The 19,228-nt window shown below is 45.1% G+C and overlaps 1 protein-coding gene across 5 annotated transcripts in view; it reads left to right on the top strand.

The window, feature by feature from the left end:
* Positions 1-19,228, top strand: part of fbxl4 (F-box and leucine-rich repeat protein 4) — a 280,992-nt gene that overhangs the window by 131,586 nt on the left and 130,178 nt on the right. For all 5 annotated transcript variants that reach the window (XR_011885045.1, XR_011885044.1, XR_011885042.1 and 2 more), the window contains exon 4: positions 7,909-8,153. Coding sequence is in view for 1 of the 5 variants with exons in the window: in XM_072251676.1 (XP_072107777.1) it covers positions 7,909-8,153 (245 nt within the window). In the remaining 4 variants the exon portion in view is untranslated. The remainder of the gene's footprint in view (positions 1-7,908; positions 8,154-19,228) is intronic.

Here is a 19,228-nt window from a genome sequence, read left to right as displayed (position 1 = left end):
GAAACCCACACGGTCATAGGGAGAACATACAAACTCTTTACAGACAGTTGTGAAAATTGAACTCCGATCTTATTGCTGATGCTGTAAAGCATTACGCTAACCGTTACACTGCCATGCCACCCTACACTACAAAACCAGTATCTCTGCACCTTGGTATTGAAGTGAGTAATGCTCACCACATGAATAGGTTCTGATGCAGGAAAGTGATAAAGCATTAATTCGTATCCACTGATGCTAGCTGCCACAGCAGTCTATATTGACACTCACAACACGCTGGAAGAACTCAGCAGGTCGGGCAGCATCCGTGGAAAAGATCGGTCGACATTTCGGGTCGGAACCCTTCGTCAGGACTGTAGGGGGAAGGTACAGAGGCCCTATAAAGAAGGTGGGGGGGAGGGTGGGAAGGAGAAGGCTGGTAGGTTCCAGGTGAAAAACCAGTAAGGGGAAAGATAAAGGGGTGGGGAAGGGAGGCAGGGAGGTGATAGGCAGGAAAGGTGAAGAAAGAATAGGGGAAAACACAATGGGTAGTAGAAGGAGGCGGAACCATGAGGGAGGTGCTAGGCAGCTGGGGGAGGGGGCAGAGTGACATAGGGATAGGGGAAGGGAGGGGGAGGGAATTACCAGAAGTTGGAGAATTCTGTGTTCATACCAAGTGCTGGAGACTACCTAGACGGTATATGAGGTGTTGCTCCTCTAACCTGAGTTTAGCCTCATCGTGGCAGTAGAGGAGGCCATGTATGGACATATCTGAATGGGAGTGGGAAGCAGAGTTGAAGTGGGCCCGAAACTTCCAATTTCCCCCCGGATTAATAAAGTATGACTATGACTATGAAATGTCGACCGATCTTTTCCACAGATGCTGCCTGACCTGCTGAGTTCCTCCAGCGTGTTGTGAGTGTTGCTTTGACCCCAGCATCTGCAGATTATTTTGTGCAGTCTATGTTTTTTTCAATATATTTTATGAGTTTTCCTCTTGGATTAACCGTTTAATATCTCATTTATTTTCATTGTGGGTTTGGGGACAGGGGAAATTAAGGTGCTCTTATCCCTGAACTGTTAATGTCCTCAAAACCTTAGAGGTGCATATTGACTTCAGGAGAAATGTGTCTCCTCGCCACCCAATAATCATCAACATCTCTATAGTTAATACCGTTTCAACATTCAGGTTCCTGGTCATCGTTATTTCGCAGAACCTCATGGGAGAAGCATATCTCCTTCATCAACAAAAAGACTCAGCAGAGGATGTACTTCTTGCAGCAGTTGGTGAAATTCCATCTTCCCCAGAACATCCTGGTGGAATTCTATACTGCCATCATAGAGAGTATCCTCATACTGTCTGGTTTGGTGCAGCATTCTCTTACAGTATACGAAACCCACAGTGAAGTGTCAGGTCAGCAGTAAAGCTCATTGTCTACAGTTTATCATCTCGAAAGGACTTGTATGTGCTCGGCACAATGAATTGCGGACATTGCCCACCCTGCAAGCTGTCTTTTCCAAAAGCTCTATTCTGGAAAGTATTGTAGGGCTATTAAAACAAGAACTTCATACCATCTTAAAGGTTTCTTTTCAACAGTGAGTTAAAAGTTTGATCAGCCATTCTAGTTAACACATCACCCCCCTATCAATTATTCCCATCACTGCACTGTACTGTGTACACTTTAAACCACTTTTTATAATGCTGTTTACATTGTAAATACATGCTGACAATAATTTATTTATGCACATTTTATTCCATGTTTGTACTTCTAATTTTAATTGTATGTAATTGTTTATTCTTTGTAATTGTTTAATAGTGTTTTTGTTGAATGTTGTTTTCATTGTATGTTGCACCCTAACGAACACACCACAGTATATTCCTGATACACGTAAATGTATATAGCAAATAAAGGTGATCCTTGATCCTAAAGCACTAATTCATAAGGTAAATTAAGTCATTATTATAATCCCATTCTCAAACTGTGTTGGCGTGTGGCCAAGTGGTTAAGGCGTCGGTCCAGTGATCTGAAGGTCGCTAGTTCGAGCCTCAGCTAAGGCAGCGCGTTGTGTTCTTGAGCAAGGCGCTTAACTACACATTGCTCTGCGATGGCACCGGTGCCAAGCTCTATCGGCCCTAGTGCCCTTCCCTTGGACAACATCAGTAGGTGGAGAGGGGAGACTTGCATCATGGGCAACTGCCGGTCTTCCATACAACCTTGCCCAGGCCTGCACCCTGGAAACCTTCCAAGGCGCAAATCCATAGTCTCACGAGACTAACAGATGCCTATATATATGATATGATTGTGAAACTGTATATTCAGTTGTACAATATATGGATTTAGGGGTAACAAGCGCAGAGAATGAATGGGACAGAAACTACTGAAGAAAGGTACCAAGGGATTGATTAGAGAAAGAGAATTGTAGGAGGAAAAGGGACAGCTGTGAACAAGAAGTGCAAATCCATCAGAGAAAATCTCTTAGATTGTTTTTCACGCCACTAATTTGTGTTTTGCTGTCGAGGTAATGAGTTTGGATAGTCTTCAAGACCCAGTGTACTGAATACTGGTATGCCAGAGAGAGCACATTTTAAAAGAATCTGAGAAGTTCTGTTGACTGTTACAGGTGGGAAAAAATGTGTCTTAAGGTAATGAAAGGAAGTTCTTGGATGAACCAAATTAAGGAGCAGATGCTTGTTCAAATCCACAGTTCATGTGTGATAACAGGCTTATACAGGCAGGGTGTGCATGTCTTCAGTAGCTAAGCAGCTGTTCCATATTTCCAGCACACAACCACAGTATGGTCTTGTCAACCCAGTTCCCGTCAGGAGTAGATTTACTTTCAAAATAGTTTCTCACTTTTAACTTTCTGAACAACAATAAAGTTTTTGCAGCAATATGTTCCAATGCATAATGAGAACCCATTTTTTTTAACTTTAATGTACCATTTCCAAGGAACATTTATTGTGCTTCAACTATCAGGCTCCTAAATCACACACTCACCTCAACTCTGAACTGATTCCACAACCTATAAGCTCACTTTAAAGGACCCTACAGCTCATGTTTTTTCTTTCTATCTATCTATCTATTTATATTTGTATTTGCACAGTATGTCTTCTTTTGCAAATTTGTTGTTTTTGAAATTTTGCGTGTAGTTTTTCATTGATTCCATTGATCTACAGTGAATGCCTGCAAGAAAATAAATCTCAGTGTAATAAATTGACATATACATACTTTGATAATAAACTTAATTTGAATCTGAATGTGTAGATGATAAGTAAAGGCAGGGTTGGATGAGGCCATGATGGTTCTGTATTGAAACAGTTTGTAGATGCTAAAGGATTGGATTAGGCAGTAATGGTTCTGCAGTTGAACTGTTTGTAGACACTACCTAAGTTTCTCAATGGCAATAGTCAATTGGTAGATTCTAGTTTGTAGATCAAGTTCAAGTTTATTATCATCTGACTTCGAAGAAGGAAGTCTGAGAATCGGAGCAGGAGTGTGGAAGAAGCCATTTTTGAATTTTTCGGTTTTCTTTTCATCGGCGTTCAGAGAGGTGGGACTGCGCAGGCGTGACATCGGGCAGTGAAGCGCGGAAGATTTAAAAGGAACAGAGCCTTATACAGCGGGCAGCATCGTTTGCAGGCTGCGGAGTGAGCCGAGAGCAGAGTGAAGGCTTAAGGGCTTCGGCTCACCGGGCTTAGGCGGAAACAGGCGAGGCAAGGAAGGTTTGGTATTCATTTTTTTTTGTTGTTATTTGAGGAGAGGGGCAGTATGAGTGTGAGGGCAGCTTGTTGTTCTCGGTGCCGGATGTGGGAGGCCCTGGAGTCTCCAAGCCTCCTGGACGTCCACATCTGCGCCAGGTGTGCTGAGATGCAGCTCCTAAGGGACCACATTAGGGAACTGGAGCTGCAGCTCGATGACCTTCGTCTGGTCAGGGAGAGTGAGGAGTTGATAGAGAGGAGTTACAGGCAGGTGGTCACACCGGGGCCACGTGAGGCAGACAAGTGGGTCACGGTTAGGAGGGGGAAGGGGAAGCGTCAAGTAATAGAGAGTACCCCAGTGGCTGTACCTCTTGACAATAGGTACTCCTGTTTGAGTACTGTTGGGGGGGACAGCTTACCCGGGGGAAGCGACAGTGGCCGTGCCTCCGGCACAGAGTCTGGCCCTGTAGCTCAGAAGGGTAGGGAAAGGAAGAGGAGGGCAGTTGTAATAGGGGACTTGATAGTAAGGGGGTCAGATAGGTGATTCTGTGGACACAGTCCAGAGACCTGGATGGTAGTTTACCTCCCTGGTGCCAGGGTCCGGGATATTTCTGATCGTGTCCAAGATATCCTGAAGTGGGAGGATGAGGAGCCAGAGGTCATGGTACATATAGGTACCAATGACATAGGTAGGAAAAGGGAAGAGGTCCTGAAAGGAGAATATAGAGAGTTAGGAAGGGAGTTGAGAAAAAGGACCGCAAAGGTAGTAATCTCGGGATTACTGCCTGTGCCACGCGACAGTGAGAGTAGGAATGCAATGAGGTGGAGGATAAATGCGTGGCTGAGGGATTGGAGCAGGGGGCAGGGATTCAAGTTTTTGGATCATTGGGACCTCTTTTGGCGCGGGCGTGACCTGTTCAAAAAGGACGGGTTACACTTGAATCCTAGGGGGACCAATATCCTGGCAGGGAGATTAGCGAGGGCTACTGAGGTGACTTTAAACTAGAATGGTTGGGGGGTGGGATTCAAATTAAAGAGACTAGGAGAGAGGAGGTTAGTTCACAACAGGGGGGTGGGAACCAGTGCAGAGAGACAAAGGAGTGTAAAATGAGGGTAGAAGCAAAAAGTAGTAGGTGAAAGTAATAGTGGCAGGCCAGCAAATCCAGGGCAAAAATCAAAAAGGGCCACTTTTCAACATAATTGTATAAGGGCTAAGAGAGTTGTAAAAGCGAGCCTGAAGGCTTTGTGTGTCAATGCAAGGAGCATTCGTAACAAGGTGGATGAATTAAAAGCGCAGATTGTTATTAATGAATATGATATAGTTGGGATCACAGAGACATGGCTCCAGGGTGACCAGGGATGGGAGCTCAACGTTCAGGGATGTTCATTATTCAGGAGGGATAGACATGAAAGAAAAGGAGGTGGGGTAGCATTGCTGGTTAGAGAGGAGATTAACGCAATAGAAAGGAAGGACATTAGCCGGGAGGATGTGGGATCGATATGGGTAGAGCTGCATAACACTAAGGGGCAGAAAACGCTGGTGGGAGTTGTGTACAGGCCACCTAACAGTAGTAGTGAAGTTGGGGATGGTATTAAACAGGAAATTAGAAATGTGTGCAATAAAGGAACAGCAGTTATAATGGGTGACTTCAATCTACATATAGATTGGGTGAACCAAATTGGTAAGGATGCTGAGGAAGAGGATTTCTTGGAATGTATGCTGGATGGTTTTTTGAACCAACATGTCGAGGAACCAACTAGAGAGCAGGCTATTCTAGACTGGGTATTGAGCAATGAGGAAGGGTTAATTAGCAATCTTGTTGTGAGAGGCCCCTTGGGTAAGAGTGACCATAATATGGTGGAATTCTTCATTAAGATGGAGAGTGACATAGTTAATTCAGAAACTAAGGTTCTGAACTTAAAGAAGGGTAACTTTGAAGGTATGAGACATGAATTAGCTAAGATAGACTGGCAAATGACACTTAAAGGGTTGACGGTGGATATGCAATGGCAAGCATTTAAAGATCGCATGGATGAACTACAACAATTGTTCATCCCAGTTTGGCAAAAGAATAATCAAGGAAGGTAGTGCACCCGTGGCTGACAAGGGAAATTAGGGATAGTATCAATTCCAAAGAAGAAGCATACAAATTAGCCAGAAAAAGTGGCTCACCTGAGGACTGGGAGAAATTCAGAGTTCAGCAGAGGAGGACAAAGGGCTTAATTAGGAAGGGGAAAAAAAGATTATGAGAGAAAACTGGCAGGGAACATAAAAACTGACTGTAAAAGCTTTTTTAGATACGTGAAAAGAAAAAGATTGGTTAAGACAAATGTAGGTCCCCTACAGACAGAAACAGGTGAATTGGTTATGGGGAGCAAGGACATGGCAGACCAACTGAATAATTACTTTGGTTCTGTCTTCACTAAGGAGGACATAAATAATCTTCCGGAAATAGTAGGGGACAGAAGGTCCAGTGAGATGGAGGAACATGTTAGTAGGGAAGTGGTGTTAGGTAAATTGAAGGGATTAAAGGCAGATAAATCCCCAGGGCCAGATGGTCTGCATCCCAGAGTGCTTAAGGAAGTAGCCCAAGAAATAGTGGATGCATTAGTGATAATTTTTCAAAACTCGTTAGATTCTGGACTAGTTCCTGAAGATTGGAGGGTGGTTAATGTAACTCCACTTTTTAAAAAAGGAGGGAGAGAGAAACCGGGGAATTATAGACCGGTTAGCCTGACGTCGGTGGTGGGGAAACTGCTAGAGTCAGTTATCAAAGATGTGATAACAGCACATTTGGAAAGCAGTGAAATCATCGGACAAAGTCAGCATGGATTTGTGAAAGGAAAATCATGTCTGACGAATCTCATAGAATTTTTTGAGGATGTAACTAGTAGAGCGGATAGTGGAGAACCAGTGGATGTGGTATATTTGGATTTTCAAAAGGCTTTTGACAAGGTTCCACAGAGGAGATTAGTGTGCAAATTTAAAGCACACGGTATTGGGGGTAAGGTATTGGTGTGGATAGAGAATTGGTTGGCAGACAGGAAGCAAGGAGTGGGAATAAACAGGACCTTTCAGAATGGCAGGCAGTGACTAGTGGGGTACCGCAAGGCTCAGTGCTGGGACCCCAGTTGTTTACAATATATATTAATGACTTAGATGAGGGAATTAAATGCAGCACCTCCAAGTTTGCAGATGACACGAAGCTGGGCGGCAGTGTTAGCTGTGAGGGGGATGCTAAGAGGATGCAGGGTGACTTGGATAGGTTAGGTGAGTGGGCAAATTCATGCAGATGCAATTTAATGTGGACAAATGTGAGGTTATCCACCTTGGTGGCAAAAACAGGAAAACAGATTATTATCTGAACGGTGGCCGATTAGGAAAAGGGGAGGTGCAACGAGGCCTGGGTGTCATTATACACGAGTCATTGAAAGTGGGCATGCAGGTACAGCAGGCAGTGAAAAAGGCAAATGGTATGCTGGCATTTATAACAAGAGGATTCAAGTACAGGAGCAGGGAGGTACTACTGCAGTTGTACAAGGCCTTGGTGAGACCACACCTGGAGTATTGTGTGCAGTCTTGGTTTCCTAATCTGAGGAAAGACATCCTTGCCATAGAGAGAGTACAAAGAAGATTCACCAGATTGATTCCTGGGATGCCTCCTTCCTGATGGTAGTGGATCATAGAGATGTTGGAATGGGTAGGAGGGATCTTTCATAGTGCTTCATGCCCTTAAAAACACCTTTAAAAGATATTTAAAGATGAGCTTTATTCATCACATGTACATTAAATTATATAGTAATATATGTCATTTGCATTAACAACCAGCACTGTCCAAGCATGTGCTGGGGGTAGTCCGCAAATGTTCCCAAGCATAAACAGTAAACAGTTCGCTGTCCGAGTAGTGGCAGGGTATTCATTTGTCTTACATCCTGAGGGAAGAAGCTGTTACCCAGCTACTCAAATTAGCTAAGTTAGATGCTACAAACTAAAAATTTTGTGGATGCTGCTTAAGTTTTACGATAGTAAAAGTCAATTGGATGATTTTGTGTTGAAGCAAAACAAAGAATAAAACACCTCACATATGGATGGTGAAATTCCCACAGAAGCACTAAGTTTGAAGAAATGTTGTATTTGGTGTAAGGAGTCTGTCTTCATGTGTTGGTATATTCGTGAGCAGAATACAACAAAATCCTTCCTGGGTTTCTCACTCTGTTTGTTTCTCCCACAGCTAATCCAGCTGATTCTCAGTCACCTGACAGTGCCAGACCTTTGCCAGCTGGCACAGACCTGCAAGTTGCTGCACCAGCACTGTTATGACCCTCTTCAGTATGTCCAGCTCAGTTTACAACCTTACTGGGCAGGTCTGGATGATGCCTCTTTGCAGCACCTGGAGTCACGCTGTGCTCTTGTGCAGTGGTTAAATCTGTCTTGGACAGGGAACCGAGGATCCATCACCATGCAAGGGTTCAGCAGGTCAGTGTTATATCTCTATAAAATCTAATGAAAGGCACCAAGTATATCAAACATTTCAGCGAGTTATCCATGATCTGCCACCACAATATGATCACAGTGGATATACTATAGGTAACATAGCATCGAGCATAACTTAGAGTAGGTTAAAAGGTCGGCACAACATCGCGGACCAAAGGGCCTGCACTGTGTTGTGTTGTTCCATGTCATGCTTTACTGCATCAGCAGTTGGGTTCGATTTCTGACCTGGCTTTAAAGTGTTTGTATATTCACCCCCCCGACCATGTAGATTTCCTCCGGGTGCTCATTTTCCTCACACGTTACAGACCGTAAGATACATGAGCAGAATTAGACCATTTGGTCCATTGAGCCTGCTCTGCCATTTCATCATGACTGATCCAATTTTCCTGTCAGTCCCAATCTCCTGCCTTCTCCCCATATCCTTTCATGCCATGACCAGTCAAGAATCTATCAACCTCTGACTTAAATGTACATAAAAGTAACCTCCACAGCTGCCTATGGCAAAGAATTCCACAGATTCACCACTCCCTAGCTAAAGAAATTCCTCCTCAATTTCATTCTGAAAGGCTGCCCCATTATTCAGCAGCTGTGTCCTCTGGTCTTAGACTCCCCCACCATAGGAACATCCTCTCCACATCCACTCTATCAAAACCTTTCACCATTCGATAGTTCTTAATAAATTCACCCGCCATTCTTCTGAATTCTAGTGAATACAGGCCCGGAGCCATCAAACACTCTTCATGTGATAAACCATTCAATCCTGGAATCATTTTTGTGATCCACCTTTGAACCCTCTCCAGTTTCAGCACCTCCTTTCTAAGATAAGAGGCCCAAGTGAGGCCTCACCAGTGCTTTATAAAGTCTCCACATTACATCCTTGCTTTTATATTCTAGTCCTCTTGAAATGAATGCTAACATTGTATTTGCCTTCCTTACCACAGACTTAACCTGCAACTTAACATTTAGTGAATCCTGCACAAGAGCTCCCAAGTCCTTTTGAACCTCAGTTTTTCAAATGTTTTCTGTATTCAAAATAGAGTCAACCATTTCATTTCTTCAACCAAAGTGCATGACCATATACATCCGAACACTGTAATCCGTCTGCCATTACTTTGCCCATTCTCCTAACCTGTTAAAGTCCTACTGTGGCCTCCTTACTTCCTCAGAAGTACCTGCCCCTCCACATATCTTCATATCATCTGCAATCTTTGCAACAAAGCCATCAATTCCATCATCCAAATCATTGACATATAAGGTAAATGGCACACATGGCATACTATTGGTTATGGCACACATCAACCACAGCCTACCGGTCAACCTCGACGCTTTGCAATTCGCCTACTGGAGCAACAGGTCAACGGCAGATGCTATCTCTCTGGCCCTACATTCCTCCTTAGAACACCTGGAGAATAAAACGAATATGTAAGGGTCCTTTTCATTGATTACAGCTCTGCCTTTAATATCATCATTCCAAATAAACTGATTCCTGAGCTCCGGAACTTCGGCCTTAGCACTCAGATCTGCAGCTGGATCTTCAACTTCCTCACAGACAGCACCCAGGCTGTAAAAATAGGGGACAAGCTCTCCTTTACAATCACTCTGAGCACCGGTGCCCCACAAGGCTGTGTACGCAGCCCCCTGCTGTACTCACTGTACACACATGATTGTGTAGCCAAGTTTCCATCGATCTCAATATATAAGTTTGCTGATGACACCACAATTGTAGGCCGTATCTCGGGTAATGATGATTTTGAGTATAGAGAGGAAATTAAGAACCTGGTAGCATGGTGCGAAGACAATAACCTATCCCTCAACGTCAGCAAGATGAAGGAATTGGTTGTTGACTTCAGAAGGAGTAGCGGACCGCACGACCCCATTTACATTGGTGGTGCGCAAGTGGAACAGCTTTATGTTCCTCGGGGCCAATATCACAAATGACCTGACTTGGTCCAACCAAGCAGAGTCCACTGCCAAGAAGGCCCACCAGCACCTTTACTTCTTGAGAAAACTAAAGAAATTTAGCCTGTCCCCTAAAACGCTCAGGAATTTTTATAGATGCACAGTAGAAAGCATTCTTCTAGGGTGCATCACAACCTGGTATGAAAGTTGTCCTGTCCAAGACCGGAAGAAGCTGCAGAAGATCGTGAACACAGCCCAGCACATCATACAAACCAATCTTACATCCTTGGACTCACTTTACATCGCACGCTGTCGGAGCAGTGCTGCCAGGATAATCAAGGATATGACACACCCAACCAATACACTTTTCATCCCTCTTCCCTCTGGGAGAAGGCTCAGGAGTTTGAAGACTCGTACGGCCAGATTTGGGAACAGCTTCTTTCCAACTGTGATAAGACTGCTGAATGGATCCTGACCCGGATCTGGGCCACACCCTCCAAATATCCGGACCTGCCTCTCGGTTTTTTTGCACTACTTTACTTTCCCTTTTCTATTTTCTATTTATGATTTATAATTTAAATTTTTAATATTTATTATCGATTTGTACTCCAGGGAGCACGAAGCGCAGTATCAAATATCACTGTGATGATTGTACACTCTAGTATCAATTGTTTGGCGACAATAAAGTAAAGTAAAAAAGAAGCAGGCCCAACACAGACCCCTGTGGAACACCACTCGTTACCAGCAGTCAGACAGAAAAGGCTCCCTTTATTCGTACTCTTTGCCTACTGCCAATCAGTCACTGCTTTATCCATGCTAGAATCTTTCTTGTAATACCATGGACTCACAGCTGGTTAAGCAGCTTCATGTGTAGCCCCTTGTCAAAAGCATTCTGAAAGTCCAAGTACACAACATCAACAGATTCTCCGTTGTCTATCCTGCTTATTTCTTCAAAAAATTGCAACAGATGTGTCAGGCAAGATTTTCACTGGAGGAAACCATGCTGAATATGGCTTATCATGTGCCTCGAAGAACCCAGAGAACTTGGGGGCGTGGTACTGCTGATCAGAGATAGTGTCATGGCTGCAGAAAAGGAGGAAGTCATGGAGGGATTGTCTGCTGAGTCTCTGTGGGTGGAGGTTAGGAACAGGAAGGGGTCAATAACTCTACTGGGTGTTTTTTATAGACCTCCCGATAGTAACAGGGACATCAAGGAGCAGATAAGGAGACAGATTCTGGAAAGGCGTAATAACAACAGGGTTGTTGTGGTGGGAGATTTTAATTTCCCCAATATTGATTGGCATCTTCCTAGATTGAGGGATTTAGATGGGGTGGAGTTTGTTAGTTGTGTTCAGGAAGGTTTCCTGTCACAGTATGTAGATAAGCCTACAAAAGGAGAGGCTGTGCTTGATCTGGTATTGGGAAATGAACCTGGTCAGGTGTCAGATCTCCCAGTGGGAGAGCATTTTGGAGATAGTGATCACAGTTCTATCTCCATTGCCATAGCATTGGAGAGGGATGGGAACAGACAAGTTACGAAAGCGCTTAATTGGAGTAAGAGGAAATGTGAAGCTATCAGGCAGAAACTTGGAAGCATAAATTGGGAATGGATGTTCTCAGAGAAATGCATGACAGAAATGTGGCAAATGTTCAAGGCATACTTGCGTGATGTTCTGCAAAGGTACGTTCCAATGAGACGGAAAGAATAATAGGGTACAGGAACCGTGGTGTACAAAGGCTATTGAAAATCTAATCAAGACGAAAATTAAAAGCTTACGAAAGGTTCAGGAAACTAGGTAATGATAGAGATCTAGAAAATTTTAAGGCTAGCAGGAAGGAGCTTAAGAATGAAATTAGGGGAGCCAGAAGGGGCCATGAGAAGGCCTTTGCGAACAAGATTAAGGAAAATCCCTTCAAGTATGTGAAGAGTAAGAGGATAACATAGAACATAGAATAGTACAGCACAGTACAGGCCCTTCGGCCCACAATGTTGTGCTCAAACCCTGCCTCCCATATAAGCCCACACCTTAAATTCCTCCATATACCTGTCTAGTAGTCTCTTAAACTTCACTAGTGTATCTGCCTCCACCACTGACTCAGGCATTGCATTCCACGCACCAACCACTCTCTGAGTAAAAAACGTTCCTCTAATATCCCCCTTGAACTTCCCACCCCTTACCTTAAAGCCATGTCCTCTTGTATTGAGCAGTGGTGCCCTGGGGAAGAGGTGCTGGCTATCCACTCTATCTATTCCTCTTATTATCTTGTACACCTCTATCATGTCTCCTCTCATCCTCCTTCTCTCCAAAGAGTAAAGCCCTAGCTCCCTTAATCTCTGATCATAATGCATACTTTCTAAACCAGGCAGCATCCTGGTAAATCTCCTCTGTACCCTTTCCAATGCTTCCCCATCCTTCCTATAGTGAGGTGACCAGAACTGGACACAGTACTCCAATTGTGGCCTAACCAGAGTTTTATAGAGCTGCTTCATTACATCGCGACTCTTAAACTCTATCCCTCAACTTATGAAAGGTAACACCCCATAAGCTTTCTTAACTACCCTATCCACCTGTGAGGCAACTTTCAGGGATCTGTGGACATGTACCCCGAGATCCCTCTGCTCCTCCATACTACCAAGTATCCTGCCATTTACTTTGCACTCTGCCTTGGAGTATGTCCTTCCAAAGTGTACCACCTTACACTTCTCCAGGTTGAACTCCATCCGCCACTCCTCAGCCCACTCCTGCATCCTATCAATGTCTCTCTGCAATCTCTGACAATCCCCTACACTATCTACAACACCACCAACCTTTGTGTCGTCTGCAAACTTGCCAACCCACCCTTCTACCCCCACATCCAGGTCGTTAATAAAACTCACGAAAAGTACAGGTCCCAGAATAGATCCTTGTGGGACACCCCTAGTCACAATCCTCCAATCTGAATGTACTCACTCCACCACCACCCTCTGCCTTCTGCAGGCAAGCCAATTCTGAATCCACCTGGCCAAACTTCCCTGGATCCCATGCCTTCTAACTTTCTGAATAAGCCTATCGTGTAGAACCTTGTCAAATGCCTTACTAAAATCCATATAGATCACATCCACTGCACTACCCTCATCTATATACCTGGTCACCTCCTCAAAGAACTCTATCAGGCTTGTTAGACACGATCTGCCCTTCACAAAGCCATGCTGACTGTCCCTGATCAGACCATGATTCTCTAAATGCCTATAGATCCTATCTCTAAGAATCTTTTCCAACAGCTTTCCCACCACAGACGTAAGGCTCACTGGTCAATAATTACCCGGACTATCGCTACTATCTTTTTTGAACAAGGGGACAACATTCGCCTTCCTCCAACCTCCAGTACCATTCCCGTGGACAACGAGGACATAAAGATCCTAGCCAGAGGCTCAGCAATCTCTTCTCTCGCCTCGTGGAGCAGCCTGGGGAATATTCTGTCAGGCCCCGGGGACTTATCTGTCCTAATGTATTTTAACAACTCCAACACCTCCTCTCCCTTAATATCAACATGCTCCAGAACGTCAACCTCACTCATATTGTCCTCACCATCATCAAGTTCCCTCTCATTGGTGAATACCGAAGAGAAGTATTCATTGAGGATCTTGCTCACTTCCACAGTCTCCAGGCACATCTTCCCACCTTTATCTCTAATCGGTCCTACCTTCACTCCTGTCATCGTTTTTTTCTTCACATAATTGAAGAATGTCTTGGGGTTTTCCTTTACCCTACTCGCCAAGGCCTTCTCATGCCCCCTTCTTGCTCTTCTCTGCCCCTTCTTGAGCTCCTTTCTTGCTTCCCTATATTCCTCAATAGACCCATCTGATCCTTGCTTCCTAAACCTCATGTATGCTGCCTTCTTCCACCTGACTAGATTTTCCACCTCACTTGTCACCCATGGTTCCTTTACCCTACCATTCTTTATCTTCCTCACCGGGACAAATTTATCCCTAACATCCCGCAAGAGATCTCTAAACATCGACCACATGTCCATAGTACATTTCCCTGCAAAAACATCATCCCAATTCACACCTGCAAGTTCTAGCCTTATAGCCTCATAATTTGCCTTTCCCCAATTAAAAATTTTCCTGTCCTCTCTGATTCTATCCTTTTCCATGATAATACTAAAGGCCAGGGCACTGGCCCCCAGATGCTCACCACTGAGAGATCTGTGACCTGACCCGGTTCATTATCTAGTACTAGATCTAGTATGGCATTTCCCCGGTCGGCCTGTCCACATACTGTGACAGGAATCCGTCCTGGACACACTTAACAAACTCTGCCCCATCTAAACCCTTGGAACTAATCAGGTGCCAATCAATTTTAGGGAAGTTAAAGTCACCCATGATAACAACCCTGTTATTTTTGCACCTTTCCAAAATCTGCCTCCCAATCTGCTCCTCGGTATCTCTGCTGCTACCAGGAGGCCTATAGGATACCCCCAGTAGAGTAACTGCTCCCTTCCTGTTCCTGACTTCCACCCATACTGACTCAAAAGAGGATCCAGCTCCATTACCCACCCTTTCTGTAGCTGTAGTCGTATCCCTGACCAGTAATGCCACCCCTCCTCCCCTTTTTCCGCCCTCTCTATCCCTTTTAAAGCACTGAAATCCAGGAATATTGAGAATCCATTCCTGCTCTGGTGCCAGCCAAGTCTCTGTAATGGCCACTACATCATAATTCCATGTATGTATTCAAGCTCTCAGTTCATCACCTTTGTTCCTGATGCTTCTTGCATTGAGGTACACACATTTCAGCCCTTCTACCTTACTGTCTTTACACCGTTTATTCTGCTTCTCTTTCCTCAAAGCTTCTCTGTCTGTTAGATCTGGCTTTACTCCATGCAGTTCTTTCACTGCTCTATCGCTCTGTGTCCCATCCCCCTCACAAATTAGTTTAAACCCCCCCCCCAACCATGCTAGCAAACCTACCTGCAAGGATATTGCACCCCCTCGAGTTCAGGTGCAACCCATCCAATCTGTACAGGTCCCACCTTCCCCAGAAGAGATCCCAATGTTCCAAAAATCTAAAACCCTGCTCCCTGCAGCAACTCCTCAGCCACGCATTCAACTGCCATCTCCTCCAATTCTTACCATCACTGTCACGTAGCACTGGCAGCAATCCTGAGAACACCACCCTTGAGGTCCTGTTCTTCAGCCTTCTGCATAGTTCCCGAAACTCACACTTCAGGACCTCATCTCTCTTCCTGCCTGTGTCGTTGGTACCAACATGTATCACGACTTCTGGTTGCTTTCCCTCTCGTACCAGGATGTCATGCACCCGGTCAGAGACATCCCGGACCCTGGCACCCGGGAGGCAACAAACCATGTGGGTGTCCTTCTCACGTCCACAAAATCTCCTGTCTGCTCCCCTGACTATAGAGTCTCCAATGACGACAGCTCTCCTCTTCTCCGTCCCACCCTTCTGCACCACAGGGTCAGACTCAGTGCCGGAGGCCCTGCCACCGTGGCTCACACCTGGTCAGTCATCCCCGCCAACAGTATCCAGGACGGTAAACTTAATATTCAGGGGAATGGCTACATGGGTGCTCTGCACTACCTGTCTGCTCACCTTCACTTTCCTCCCTCTGACTGTCACCCAATGACCTGCTTCCGACAGCCTAGTTGTGACCTCCTCCCTGTAGCTCTCATCTATGACTGCCTCATTCTCCCTTATGAGTCGAAGGTCATCCAGCTGTGCTCCAGATTCCTTACACGGTCTTCCAGATCGCCCAGCCGTATGCACTTCTGGCAGATGTGACTCTGCGGGAGAGGGGAGATCCCCCAAGACTGCCACATCTCACATGAGAGGCACATCACCGTCTCAGGAGACATTGTAAAAACTAACTGCAAGCTAGCTTGTCATCCGCCTCTTCTCGTCGAAGCCTCTCGAGTCAAAGCCTCAAAGCTCCACTCCTTCACTGGCCCACTCATGCAGTGGCCGCTTTCCACGTGAGAGAATAAGACCAATCAAGTGTGATAGTGGAAAAGTGTGTATGGAACCAGAGAAGATGGCGGAGGTACTTAATGAATACTTCACCTCAGTATTCATAACGGAAAAGGACCTTGGCGATTGTAGGGATGACTTACAGTGGATTGAAAAGCTTGAGCAGATAGACATTAAGAAAGAGGATGTGCTGAAGCTTTTGGAAAGCATCAAGCTGGATAAGTCACTGCAATGGGAAGGTGGTGAGTGCATGGAATGAGCTACTGGCGATGGTGGTAGAGGCGGTTATGGTAAGGTCTTTTAAGAGACTCCTGGATAGGTACATGGAGCTTAAAAAATAGAGGGCTATGGGTAACCCTAGGTAATTTCTAAAGTAAGTACGTAGATGTTTGGCACAGCATCGTGGGCCGAAGGGTGTGTATTTTGCTATAGGTTTTCTTAACAATTGACTCCAACATTTTCACAACCACTGATGTCTGGATAACTGGCCTTTCATTTCCTTTCTTCTGCCTCCCTCCCTTCTTGCAATTTTCCAGTCTTCCAGAACCATTTCAGAATCCAGTGATTCCTGAAAATCGTTACTACTACCTCCATGATCTCTTCAGCCATCTCTTTCAGAACTCTGCAGGGGTATACCATCTAGTCCAGGTGACTTGTCTCCTTTCATACCTTTCAGTTTCCCAAAAACCTATAGTTATGGTAACTTCACACACTTCATGCCCACTGACACCTGGAACTTTCACCATACTGCTGAGGTAATCCACAGTGAAGACTGATGCGAAATATTCATTCAGTTCATCTGCCACTTCAAAGCCAAACATAGTGGTGACACCAACATCACGGCCTCTCTCCCAGATGAGCTCAATCGCTTTTATGCTAGGTTCGATATCGCTAACTTTGAGCCTCTGAGGAAAGCCACCACTACAACCTGCAACCTGATCATCTCTGAGGCTGAGTATGCAGATGTTTCCAACGAGTGGACAGTCGCAAGGCTGCGGGACCGGACAGCATCCCAGGGCGAGTACTCAGGATGTGCGCAGCACAACTGGCAGGTGTGTTTATAGATATTTTTTTTCTCCCCCTCTCCAGTGTGGAGTGCCCTCCTGCTTCAAATTATCCACCATTGTTCCTGTACCAAAAAAGACCAATGTAACATGCCTGAACAACTGGCACCCTGTTGCATTCACCTCTATAATAAGCAAATGCTTTGAGAGGCTGGTCAAGGATTACATCTGCAGCTTACTACCACCCAAACCAATCGAAAGACGGCGCAATAGCCACTGCTCTACATACCGTCCTTACAGATCTGGAGAAGAAGGATACTAATGTGAAAATACTGTTCTTGGGCTACAGTTCAGCATTCAACACCATAATTCCATCCAGGCTTGATAGGAAGCTCAGAGTCCTTGGCCTTGACCCTGACTTGCGCAGCTAGATCCTGGGCTTCTTGTCAGATCGCCGACAGGTGGTAAGAGTGGGCTCCCTCACCTCCACCCGTCTGACTCTCAAAATAGGAGCCCCTCAGGGCTGTGTACAGCTGTGTAAAGCCCCCTCCTTTACTCCCTGTATAACCATGACTGTGTTGCAACCCATAGATCTAATCTGCTAATTAAATTTGCTGACGACATTACATTGATGGGCCTTATCTCAAACAATAACGAGGTGGCCTACAGGGAAGAAGTCATCTCTCTGACACAGTGCTGTCAAGAAAAAACCTCTCCCTCAATGTCGCAAAAACAAAGGAGCTGGTTGTGGATTACAGGAGGAATGGAGACAGGCTAACCCCTGTTGACATCAATGGATCTGGGGTTGAGAGGGTAAACAGCTTTAAGTTTCTCGGCATTCACCGAGGATCTCACGTGGTCTATACACACCAGCTGCGTGGTGGAGAAAAGCACAACGGCACCTCTTTCACCTCAGACGGTTGAGAAGTTTGGTATGGGCCCCACAAATCCTAAGAACTTTCTACAGGGGCACCTTCCCACCCTCCCCACACCTTCTCTATAGGGCCTTTGCCCCTTCCCTCTTCAGTCCTGATGAAGGGTTCCGGCCCAAAACGTTGACTGATCGTTTCCATGGATGCTGCCCGACTTGCTGGGTTCCTCCAGTGTGTTATGAGTGTTGCATTGAGAGCATCCTGACTGGCTGCATCACTGCCTGGTATGGGAACTGGACCTCCCTTAATCGCAGAACTCTGCAGAGAGTGGTGCGGACAGCCCAGTTGTGAACTTCCCATGATTCGGGACATTTACAAAGACAGGTGTGAAAAAAGGGCTCGAAGGATCATTGGGGACCTGAGTCACCCCAACCACAATCTATTCTAGCTGCTACCATCCAGGAATGATACCACAGCATAAAAACCAGGACCAACAGGACTGTTTCTTTCACCAGCTCATCAGACTGATTAACTCAGACTGATTTGAGTATATTTCTATGTTACACTGATTGTTCTATTTATTCTAAATTATTATAAGTTACTATGATTGCACATTGCACATTTAGATGGAGACGTAACGTAAACATTTTTACTCCTCTTGTATTTGAAGGACGTAAGAAATAAAGTCAATTCAATTCAATTCATTTCATTTCAGTTCAGTGCCCCCCCCCCATTACTACCTCTCCAACATCATTTTCCAGTGGTCTGATATCCACTCTTGCCTCTCTTTTCTACTTTATTTATCTGAAGAAACCTTTGGTATCCACTTTAATATTATTGGCTAGCTTACTTTCATATTCCATCTTTACCTTAAAGACTTTTTTAGTTGCCTTCTGTTCATTTTTAAAAGCACCCAGTCTTCTAACTTCCTTGCTAGGAGACTCACTACACATTGTTCGTAAACCAACTACCTCATCCTCAGCACTATCACTCTGGTTCCCATCCCCCTGCCAAATTAGCTCAGACCTCCCAAACAACTCTAGCCAACCTGCGTGCTAGGATATTGGACCCTGTCAGGTTCAGGTGTAACCCGTCCCTTTTGTGCAGGGTGTACCTTCCCTAGAAGAGGTCTCCATGATCCATAGATCTGAACCCCAGTCCCCCGCACCAGTTCCTCAGCCACACATTCACATGCCAAATCATGCTATTTACCCTCACTGGCATATGGCACAGGCAGCAATCCAGAGATTACAACCCGGGAGGTCTTGTTTTTCAGCTTTCTACCTAGCTCCCTAAAATCTCTCTTCAAGACCTCC

This window comes from Mobula birostris, chromosome 2 (genome assembly GCF_030028105.1).
Source record: "Mobula birostris isolate sMobBir1 chromosome 2, sMobBir1.hap1, whole genome shotgun sequence".
In the NCBI taxonomy this organism is placed as follows: domain Eukaryota; kingdom Metazoa; phylum Chordata; class Chondrichthyes; order Myliobatiformes; family Myliobatidae; genus Mobula; species Mobula birostris.
Note: the sequence above shows the minus strand (reverse complement) of the source record. Positions and strands in the feature narration are given on the sequence as shown.